The 11,180-nt window shown below is 49.3% G+C and overlaps 2 protein-coding genes across 2 annotated transcripts in view; both read right to left on the bottom strand.

Annotated features, from left to right (window-relative positions):
• Window positions 1–430: 430 nt before the first annotated feature.
• On the bottom strand, window positions 431–9,836 carry GGA2 (golgi-associated, gamma adaptin ear containing, ARF binding protein 2). Its single transcript, XM_010002587.1, has 17 exons — window positions 9,803–9,836; window positions 9,106–9,190; window positions 8,751–8,826; window positions 8,551–8,649; window positions 7,750–7,873; window positions 6,987–7,090; window positions 6,445–6,525; window positions 5,547–5,684; window positions 4,371–4,452; window positions 4,054–4,173; window positions 3,607–3,774; window positions 3,296–3,351; window positions 2,872–3,011; window positions 2,065–2,222; window positions 1,410–1,579; window positions 1,096–1,206; window positions 431–541 (listed from the first exon to the last, which is right to left on the bottom strand). The coding sequence occupies exons 1-17, from the start codon at window positions 9,834–9,836 to the stop codon at window positions 431–433; spliced, it is 1,857 nt and encodes a 618-aa protein (XP_010000889.1).
• Window positions 9,837–10,710: 874 nt separating this feature from the next.
• The window catches only part of EARS2 (glutamyl-tRNA synthetase 2, mitochondrial), a gene marked incomplete at its 5' end in the record, with an annotated part of 5,692 nt that continues 5,222 nt past the window's right edge, over window positions 10,711–11,180 (bottom strand). Inside the window, 1 exon segment of the mRNA XM_010002588.1 lies at window positions 10,711–10,794. Within this exon segment, the coding sequence (XP_010000890.1) occupies window positions 10,711–10,794 (84 nt within the window).

The following is an 11,180-nucleotide window of genomic DNA, read 5'->3' on the forward strand; positions in this document are numbered from 1 at the left end:
CCGGCCCGGTTCACTCTGCGCCCTGCCCTGCAAACCCGGGGCGCGCGGGCGCCAGGCCCCGGGACAGCCCCTGCTCCGGCTCCAGGCGTGTCAGGGCAGCTGGAGGTTGGTATCCGTTTGCTTTTTAATTCAAAAATAAAAGGTCATGGGAGCAAGGGAAAAATTGCCCTGAAAGCAGCAAGAAAGACTTGTGTACAAGAAGCATTAAGGCTCCTGGGCTTTACAGGAGGGTCTGTAAAGCAGGGCCAGCTACAGAACAAGGCTGTGGCAGAAGTTTACATTCCACCTGCCAGACACCAGCACAGAAACCAAAAGGAAGGAGATGGTGGATCCCGAGGAAAGGAGCCGTCACAGAGTCCAGGCCAGCACAGCTGGCACAGTCCTCCATTCACCGCCGAGGGAAGATGGCAACGTCCCAGCCTGCTGAGCTTCAGCTCCTGCCCCAGAGCTCTGCTTCTGGGAAGCCAGTCAGCTCCCCAGCCTCCCTGAAGGGCTGCACACCTTGCCTGAAGGCCAGCTGGTACCTCAGCCGGATGGGATCCTGCAGGACAGGAATGGAGAGAGGGGCACGTTGCAGCTGCAGGTTCCTGGCCCCTCCAGCCTTGCTGCAGGGAATCCCTCTCTGCAAGGGGACAGTAACACTGCAGCTCTGCAGAGAACAAGACCTGGATCTTCATAAAAGTGGCTGGGAAACCCATGCAACCAACCAAGGGCAGGCTCTGCAATCCAGGCCTGGCCAGCCTTCCCAGCGGCAGAGGATTCCTTAAACCAATCTTCAGTCTCATAATTATTCATCAATACAACAGAACTGCCACCCATTGTCTGTGCCTTGCGTGGCCTTGTGTCCCACCAGCTGCAAACCCCTGTGCTGGAGCCATCTCTGCAGGCAGACTGAAGCAGAACTGTGCAGGCCCCTGCAGCAAAGGCCCATTAGATCCTTCATAGCTCTGGAAAGCTGTTTCTGTGGGAAACCTGTCTTCCCAGAACAGCCCAGACTGCTCTGTCTCTCCCCTGCCATCTCCGTGTCACACAAATACCCCTCCCAGCACAGGGACATTCCAGTGCCCCACCAGCACCCTCCATCACTGCACACACCTTGTGTGGATTGGCAAGCAGCAGGACCTGGGATACCACTGCTGGGGGCAGAAGGGGGTTGAAGGCAGGCAGCTCAGAGCCAGATGCTGGCTGTAACTTTATTTTCATGGTCTGAAAGAGAAAACAAAATGAAAGCTTTTTTGGTCCATGCTGAAAAAGGGCTGGGAGTATCACCACACAAGAGAGTCACCATTCAGAGAAGCAAGCCATGCGATTTCCAGGGAGCAAGGCAAATCCTAAGCTAGCAATGGCAAACCTTCTTCTCAGGACATTTCTGAGTAGTCCCACTCTGCTACTCGTCACAGGCTCCTCACCTTTGGGACTGCAGCTTGGAACACTATGTCCTTAATTGGTTGAGCTGATGTGCTCAGCATGGAAAGAACCATCACCAGCACATCTGGTCGGCCAGGAGCCAGGTCTCTGGAGAAGTGGAGCATAGCCTTGAAACCATTCCTGTCATACACCGTGAGTGGGCAGACACTGCCTGCCAGAGACAACAGGAGAATTAGAAACAGAAACATGGATTCCCCTCCCTTCTGTGGGCAGAACAGCCAATGTATACAAACTTTCACTTCCTCCAGCAAACTCACAGTGTTGAATCAAAAAGCAGAGGTGGAAAGAGGAGCTCTGCTTTAGGAAGCAGGACAGCTCCCACCCACAGATTTTAAGCTTCTGGAGAAGAACTGTGAGAAGCTTTATTACAGGCGCTAAGGGCAAACAGTTTAGAAGCACAAAACACAGGTTAGCCAGGGCAGAAAACTGCTGACTGCCGAGTGCAGAGACATGTCCATGGTACAACCCCTGGCACTTGTTCAGATACATGAAGTCCCTCACAGAACAGCTGTTACTTTTCTCCAGCTGACCCACACAGCATGAAGCTACTTTGACTTCCTCCCCAGCAAAGATCACAACAGAGCTCCTGTATGCCTCTAGGAAGCAGAGTTGGGGCACAGAAATCATTGTACTTACTTGGTGTAATTGAAATTAAAGGGACAAAAAGGTCTTCTAGAGAAGCATCATGGGAAGCTGGATGCAAAGAGGCAGCATAGCCTAGGCTGGAGAATGAAGTGTCTGCCAGTGAGCTATTTGAAAGGTCTGGAAAGGGCAATTTCCTTGGTGATAAATCCCTGGAAAGAAAAGTATGTAGAAAGCTTGTATTAACTGGGGAGGCTACCTAGCATACACCATCATCTGCTGTGTCCATTTGTGTTCCCAGTCCCTCATCCCTTTTAGATATAAAGAAAGGACAAGCTTACACTCTCTGAGTTCTTGAGATATTTGAAAACTCTTATATTATATGGAAGAAGCTGCTGTTTCAGCACATTAAGGCAGACTTAGATTTCTGCTACTACCATGAAACTGTTTCATGACTTTGGAAGTCTGGTCTCTGCACACAGACTCTCTGGAGCCCTGGTCAGTGAGGTTAAATTTGGTTCAGAATCTGTTGGCCTCCACTGAACGCCTGGAAACTATATTGTCACAGCCTGAAGAAAGCTGGGCAAAGTACTTTTTGAGTCATAGGTTATTGTAAAAAGACCTGATTGTAAGGTTTCTGTTCCTTTAGCTCAGGATCACCTTGTCACTAAACCATGGGATTTGTCTCTCCAGGGTTCTGACCATTGGAAAGTCCTCATCTGTAATTAACAGGTGCAATAACTCCTGCTTCAGAGCCAACGTGCAGATGAACAGCTACTTGAAAGCCTTTCCTAAACCCCTCCCCTCTAACACAGTTCTGCTCATCTCCAAAGCCAGGCTGTACTGGGACAGTTTGCTTACAAGGATAATGTGTGTGTCCTGGATGGTGGAGAGAGCTGATCAGCCAGGCCCTGGAATTCACTCTCCTCTGCACAGCTCTCCTCCAGTCCCCATGTCTGAACAGCACTTACGGTTTCACTGTGTCCATTGTGTGCAGCAGCCTGAAAAATAAGGCACTTCTGGTTCATGCTACAGAAACATTAGCAAAGATCAGGCCTGTTCCACTGAAAAGAACCTCATTTTTAACAATGCTACTTGATGTCAAAGCAAATACGAGTGATCTGGTTGCAAAATGCACTGAGAAATTAATTGCAGAGCAGGAGGATTCCAGTTTCCCTTCAGAGTAGTGTTGTATAGAGAGGCTGCTAGAGAAAGCTACATCAAGAATCTTGTCTGATTTTAGTCCTTTGTACCTTATGGACTAAAGTATCTGAGGATCACTCACCTCTGCTAAGCCAAAATCAGGTGGTGGCTTCTGTACAACAGGAGAGTTGCTGAGACCTAAGAAAGATGCCAAAATGCCACTGCTCAATTACAGAAAACGAGTTCTCTACTAGTTCTTCCTTTGCTGTCTAACAGCAGTTTGACTACAGGCTGACACCGTTAGACAAACGACGTCATTGAAAACTTAAGACACTGGCTGAAAGGGTCTCCTTTCTCTTAGCACAGACATTAAAGCCAAAGTTCTCCCATCTTCATTAAATGCCATGAACCCTAGTGACAAGGAGAACACTGCACAGAAACGCACATACAAACCTAAAGCCTTCAGCTCCTCATCGAGCAGACAGGTGGAGGTGGTGCTGCCCCGCTGGGAGGTGGTGGTTGTGTTTGCAGACTGATCTGTAGGAGACTGGGATGTCACCTCCAGTTCTGAGAAGTCAATCAGTGTGTAGCTCCTCACATGCTGTGGGGCTGGCTGGCAGGCTTGGGAACAGCAGAGAGGGTTAGAGAGAAACGTCCTGAAAGGAACAGTGTATAGTAACAGTGCCCCTCTAGGGCACAGGCAGGCCCTAGAGGACTCACAAGTGAAGAACTTCAAGAATATTTTCTATCAGCCGCATGTAAAAGCAAACAATGGTTGCATGATAGCTTTCCTGTGTTATAGGATTTTCTCCACCTTTATTCCATGAGAAGTACTTTCCTTCCAGGCTGCCCTCACACATGACACACAGAAGCAGAGCTCTTGTGCAGGATGCTCTGTACCTGGTGCATCAGCAGAGCTGGTGGCTGAACCTCCTCCACCACCACCTTCAGGGCTGGCTACAACCTGCCTGTACTGTCTGAGCACCTGTGTGAGCTTGTCATTGGCCTGCAGGATCTCAGCTGGAAAACAGAAGGGGGAACAGAACATTAATGTTCTAACACATTGGGCATGGTTTAAAGGTGAATGGGGAAAGCTTTGCCAGCAGGGTAGCCAGTGCCTTAGCATTCCCCCTCTCAGATGAAGGGCTTACCCCACTTGTCAGATAAATCAGACACACCTAACTGCAGAGAAACCCAAGGACAGGGTTGTCTCTTACCTAGAGCCTCGTCATCCTCGACTGTCTCGCTGGCCAGGCGGAACAGCAGCGGCCGGAGCTTCTCACAGCGCTGAAACAGGGTCTGTGGAAGGAAATGCTTCACATCAGGAGGTCCCCAAGGCTCTCACACTCCTCTGTCCCTCTGACCATCTGTAAGTGATGCTACCTCTAGAAAAGAAAGATGCACTTTCTGCCCAGGTCCAGACAGAAGGTATAAATGCTGCATGTTTCTGCACTCTCAAAATCCACAGTAGCCAAGTACAGCCACTGGAACAAGGAGGCTTTGCTGGTACCTCCTCAGCAATTGCTTTCTCTCTATACATAAAGGCATAAGATAGATCTGTGTCAAATTACTCATTTTAAAAGAAAAAATATCCAGATTTGAATAGGTGGATCAGACTACTGGGAAGCATTTCAACCACGGGTTGCTGCTCCCCTCAGTGCCCGGCAGCTCTGCCCATGTGTGAGGAAGTGAGGAGGCACAGAGGGAGACACATTCCTAGGCTAACAACAGAGACTCTTCCATCTGCAGCAGCAGCCTCCCAACAGCAGCCAACTCCCAACTCCCAACTCTGCTGTCTCACACAGCCACAGGAAAAGTTCTCACCTACAAAAATTCAGTTGTTTGAAGTTTTTAAATTTGATTCTGACAGACATCCTGGTGGAATCTCAGGTGTTCAGAGGCCATAAAGTTATTCTGACAGCCCTGGTAGTGACATTAAACATTTCCTCAATTCACTGATATTTATGAGCAGACCACAAAGTCTGGACAGAAAAGGGGAATCAGGAACCACAGTACAAGGTGAAGAGCACACAGCTTTGAGCTCTGCTCAGGTCTCATCACACCCACCTAACCATGCTGGGGCTGCAGGGGTTCCCCGTGAGCTATGCCACTGCTGGAGGAAGAACCATTTCCTCATAAGACACCAGAAGGAGAGCAGCTAAGCTGGACAGAAGCTCCAGATGGCACAGCAGCAGATGGTTCCATTCCAGCTTCCATTACACTGACAGGAGGGGCCATTATTCATCAAATATATCGGAAACTGTTTCTGCCATGGTGGTGCCCTGCCTGGCAGAGCTGTGGGCACTGTGCTGCCCTTTGAATCCTGCTGCCCTGGGCATTCCCAGCCACTGCCAGACTAAAGAACCTCTTATGCAGGAAAAAACACCACTTACCTCTAGGGTCTCCTGGTCAGATTTGGATAATTCTTGTCTCTTGTAGTTTTCCAGCAATTCATCCATCCGTTTAGCATTCTCCGAAACCTCACTGATGGCATCCACTCTTCTGGACACCTTGGCTGACTTTTCCTGTTCCTTTGATGAAAAATGAAATAGAAGTGTATGATGACTGGGCTAATACAGACAGTGCATGTGCTCGGCCAGGTCACTCTGGATCACACTGGTGGGGGAGTTGTTTCCTACTAGTATCTTAATGCAGGGAGAGGAGGGAGAAGGCAGCAGGGAAGGATTCACCCCCAGGAGTTCTGGTGTCGGCACCACCCGCCTCCCTGGGCAGGCTGAGGACAGGAACCTCCTCCCCTCATTTCACCACAGGCACAAGTAAGGTTTCAAAATTAGAGCTGGGAGTTGATGGCTTCTGCCATACAGAAGGACACCCTCAGAACAACCATAGGGATGTTGTCAAACCAGACCAGATCTCCCATTTGTGCAGGGAAGTGAGGTGCCTTTCAGATGGGGAATGGGAACAGACACACCCTGCAGGCAAGAGGCAGCTCTGTACAGATGGGGCTCTTTTCCGTCTGGGAACCGAGTCTCTTTTTGGAAAATTTCTACCATTATTGCAGCACTACTGCCAGAATCCCACTAATGTGAAGTGTCCCACCATACAGGCTCCTGGGGACACGTTCCCTCCTCCTGACAATGGCATATTTTAGGGAAACCAAACCAAACAACCCAGTACTGTAACTTCAGAGTATCAAATAATGAAAATCATCCCTCCTCTGGGGCAGCATTATGGGGATCAGGTATAGAGGGCCCACTGCCAAAAACTGAACTGCCAAGTCATCCCCCTCCCCAGATGTAAACAGGGTGTCTGGCCCAAGGAGCTGCCCACCTCTCTGATGATGCTCTTGATCAGACGGTTGGCAGCCTGCAGGTCTGCAGGGTGGCTGCTCTTCAGAAGCTTTGCCAAGAGCTGTGGAGGGGAGAGCAGGGGACAGGCATGAGCAGCAGGCTGTGGGCACTGTGCTGCAGGCACACACCACAGAGGAGGTACAGAGGGCTGCAACAGTTCCTATAATCCTGGAAATACATTTCTCATCATCTAATCCAGATTATATTGTTGCTTCCTAGAGCTGCCTGCACACACTGTTTGGGAACAGACCTCTCTAGCTCTGTAGAACTTCTGTGAGACCTGGAGAAACCCTCCCTCAGGAAAGTTTAATAGCAACTGACATTTTTCTGTTAAAAAGTTCACTTTTTACTATGCAAAAATTTCTGACAAAGCATTAGAGCATTCTCTAGCTGTTCAGCAAGAAGCATTAGCATTTATCTGCAGACAGTCAGTTTGAAACAGCAACAGCCCCCAAAATATGACAGTATCTTCTCATCAGTATATACCAGAGGATGGGTAAGCAAGAAAACCTTCAGGTTTACCTTTGATTTCTCTTCAACTGTGTCAAAAATTGAATTCTGAGGTCTTGGAGAAGGGGGAGGTAAAATTTTGTCTTCTGGCACTTTTGGGTCTTCTTTTACAATCCCTGGAATGGGTGACAGTATTTGCTCAGTGATGTCTGAGCCGTTAAAACACCAATGCCCAACAGTGGTTTTGATTTTGCACCTATTTCCTTCACCCCTCCCCAGAATTTTACAGAATGAGATGGAGAAGCAGGAGTTGCCTTAGCACATGCCCAGACAAAAGACTTTCCTTACTCCCTTGATTTAGCACAGGCTAAATGAGATCTTCAGAAAATAACATTTGGATGTGCTGAGCTTTGGACAAGTTTCTGGGTGACAACTGCAGCAAGGACTATTAAATACAATGGAATGAATGAAAAATCCAGCTCAGGCTCTCTCTGAAGCCATTCCTCACAATCCTGGATGAGCATTCCAGTGCAAAGATCACCCTGAGAGTGTCCTGCACCTCTTCCCAGCACAACAGTGGCCAGCACTGTCTGAGTAGAGGCCTCAAGGCCAGCCTGAGCTCTGACTCAATGCAGCTGTTCTTTGGTAAATCTCTTTAAACAGTTACATGCATCTTAAGTACCCAACAGCCTTGTGAGCATGGCCTTTGTCCTTTCCTCCTTACACATGGCATTTTAGGAAAAAAGCTGAGTCACAAGTGAAGAGGACAGATGTCTGTGGTCTGAAAGCATGTGACTTGAAGGCTAAAAAGGAAACTGAAATAACAGAACTAAACCTTGTTTCTTCAGCATCTGATAAGCATCCCGGATTTTAACTTCCTGAGGAAACCAGACTGTCCAACTGAATATTACTTCTGTAACTCTTGACTTGACTTTTTCTGAAGACCAGGTTCCATAGTACTGAAAGGAAAATGAAAACGTAAAGACAAAGAAGATTAAACGCAAAACATTAGTGCCAGATGTGACGTTTGGGCCTAGCCCCTTGTGTGTGTGCAGTGACTGAGTGGCAAATGGATTCCTAACCCTTCACTCACAGTGTTGTCAACTGTGTATCTTGTGACACAGGAACCAGTGCTGAAATGCTGCTGAAGTCCAGCTCCCCTGCTGCTACCTAAGCTGATCCTGCCTGTTGAACAGGACTCAAACCCAGGCTGACCTTTGGCAGGAGGAAGCAAGGAGGAGAGCAGCCAGAGCACAAGGGTTTGAGGACAGAGCATAAGAAAACACAGGAGAGGCTCTGAGCAGCTCCTGGCATCCCTCTCCTCCACCATTTCCACAACTAAAGTTCTGTAAATCACTGCAAGGCAAAAGGGCCACAGACTGAGAGATCACAGCAACAAATGCAAGCTCCTGTAGAGTCCCAAACTGTCCCAGCAGAGAAGGGAGAAACCACAAAAGCTTTTCAGAGGAAGAGTCCCTGGCTTACATCTTTTACAGGGGAATTCACACCCAGTCCTTGTGCTTAGAGCCACAGAAGAAATTCTGCTCTACTTCTGTGTGAGACTAATTTTTTGTATCCAACACAAAATAAACAGTGTGTCCCATCTGCAATGTCCAGCATAACCACGACCACCTACCTTTGGGGAAAGCACTTTAATCAGCTCATTCAGAAACCTGAATTTTGCTATTTCATTATGAAATCTTTCACCACAGTTGTTCACACAGGTCTCCAGCACCTGCAGAAAACAAAAAGGTAGCAAGCAGAAGCTGTACACACAGGTTTGGGAAATTTCCAGGTTATTGCTGCCTCTCTTGGCATGTGGATGAGAGCACTTACTGTGAGAGCATGGAGAGCTTCCATCTCCTGAGGTGACTGTATTTTATGTGCCAGCAGCCGTGATGCAAGTGATGGGCTGGGGAGTAGAAGCAGCAGGTCAGACTGGGCACAAGTTCCCAGGAAAAAACAAGAGGCTGGTGAGGACATAGTGGCAGGACCTGCAGCCCCCTGGGTTGCAGTGGTGGATGTCAGAGATCCCAGTCTCTTAGATCCCAGTCTCTGGGATATGCCTCTGCAGCTTCTTTACTCTCTCAGGAGCAGCAGAGCTCAGAAGCAGTCCTGTCTGAAGGTTCCATTCCCCCCCAGCAGCCAGGGGAGCCCAGAGCCAACACAAAGAGCTGTCTGTCTGCCTTACCCTTCTGCCTCCAGCTTCACCTGCTCACAGAACTTCTGGATGCATTCCCAGTTTTCCTCAGGGATACTTGGGTCAGTGGCTTTATCTTACAGAGGGGGAACAGAAAAAAAAAAGAACAGGCTCAGTGCCAGCAGCACGTGCAAACATGTGGCACAGGAAGCAGCTCAGACCTCACACTGCTACCAACTGCTTTTTGGTAGAAGAGGCAGAAATGAAAGGCACAGGACGAGCAGGAAACAGCTGGTACTAAAATCTGCCTAAAACCAGCCCTGAGCACACCCAAGCCCAAGCCAGGTGACTGGGGTGTTGAAAGCGCAACAGCACGATGTTGCTTTTAGCATAGAGCAGTCAGGCAGCTCTCTCAGGACCAGACAGCAAACCTTGCCATGCCAGAACACAGTTTACCCTTTTACACCAGTGCCCACCCCAAAGCTCTGCCTGAATGGCAGAAAAGTCTTCTCCAGCTTTATCCACTCCCCCATTCAGTGCACAAGTGACTTGGTCAGGACTGGGGGGAGAGGATGGACAGGAAAGATGGGAAGCAGGAGAGATGCAGCAGGTTGAGACAGCACCTGAAGGGGTCCGTGGAGGAGACAGACCCTTCCCTATGGAGCTGCAGCTGCTCCAGTGCCCACCCAGCGCTGGAAGCAGCAGAGGAGCCAACAGCAAAGCCAACCCCTGCCCCGGCCCCACTCACTGAGCCACTGCTCCAGCTCCCTGGTGCCAGCCATGGGCTCCTGCTCTGCTCTGCTCTGCTCCGCCCAAAGCAGGAAGCAGATCCAGCTCCTGGCCAGCTTGGCCAAAGCAGGCAGCCCACACGAGTTTTTCCTGCCGTGGAAGTAAAATATTCCCCCCCCACCACCCCAACACTCCGCCCCTCCGGCTGCTCCTCCCCTCACTGGCGCGCAGGGCGAGCAGGCGTTGGTTAGGGCGGAACCAAAAGTCACCGCGTTAATTTAATCATTTAAAGGTCATCATCCAAAAGGGGGAGAAAAAAACAACCAACAATCCCAGTTTCCAGGTCAGGGATATTTTTAGCAGAACCACACGCATGACATGACACAGGGAGGAGAGTCCCCCTCTCCCAGCAGCTCACTCAGCCCAGCAGGACAACTGAGAGGGCAGCAGTTATATGACACATCTTATATATATATATAAATATACATCTTTATATTCTTCATATATTAAAATACCCTCCCCACAGCATTTGCTGGAGACCTGTGTAGTTGTAGCTGCAGGTACCCTGGTGGTGAAGCCCTCTCAAAAAGACTGATCACTTGAGATGAACCATGCTGCTGTCAGAACAGCATTACTTTCTGTCCATGTGGTCTGAATTTAAACACTGACAAAAGTCTCTTTCTCCCAGCCTGTACAAGATGAATGCAGGATGGACTTAAGCCTGTGTTTGGTTCCTCTACCAGGCCAAGTGGCTTATGTCACTGCAGATACATACACAGCTGGGTGATGCCTGCCTGGTCTAAAGCCCAGCTCATCTGACCACAGAAAATCCTGTTGAGATCCAACAGTCCAGGTCTAGGGCCATGACACGTGCTGCCCACACCACTCGAGCCCCGGGGTGGCTGGGGGTGTTGCTGCTGTCTCCTGTCAGCCAGACAGGGCTTTCTGGACTCGTGCACACACTTCTTGGGGTCCCAGAGTCACCATCATCTCCGCAACGCTCGGTCCGTGCTGCGAACACAGGAGGAGTCACTGAACAAATGGAAACTTACACTTCTCAGCACATGCTCATGCATCATCACAACGGAAATGACAGGGTGATCAGCTACCAGATTGCTGGTAGACCAAGGACAGGGGTTTTATGAGCAATCTGAAAACATGGGTTAGGGTTGGGTTTTTTCTCCTGAAGTAAAATGCTAACAATGGTCAAACTGACCCAGGACAGATGCCAGAGCCCGAGCCAGGGCTTGGCTTCGAAGGACTTTTATAAAACTTGGTTTTGAACTTTGTAACAGCAAATTGCACATAAAATCTCAGTTTTTCCCAAAAGGTACAACGTGCCAACACTCCCTGCAGCTGGCCCCGAGGTTTGTCTGACTTCAGCTTTGACCACATTC

The sequence above is a fragment of the Chaetura pelagica genome, unplaced genomic scaffold, assembly GCF_000747805.2.
Source record: "Chaetura pelagica isolate M959 unplaced genomic scaffold, ChaPel_1.0 scaffold438, whole genome shotgun sequence".
Taxonomy (NCBI): Eukaryota; Metazoa; Chordata; class Aves; order Apodiformes; family Apodidae; genus Chaetura; species Chaetura pelagica.

Coding starts and splice junctions, on each gene's coding strand:
- GGA2 (XM_010002587.1), bottom strand. CDS start 9,836: ATGGCTGGCACCAGGGAGCTGGAGCAGTGGCTCA. Junction 8,650..8,750: donor AAGCTCTCCATGCTCTCACA/GTAAGTGCTCTC, acceptor TGTTTTCTGCAG/GTGCTGGAGACCTGTGTGAA. Junction 6,526..6,986: donor CAGTTGAAGAGAAATCAAAG/GTAAACCTGAAG, acceptor TCCCCTCCACAG/CTCTTGGCAAAGCTTCTGAA.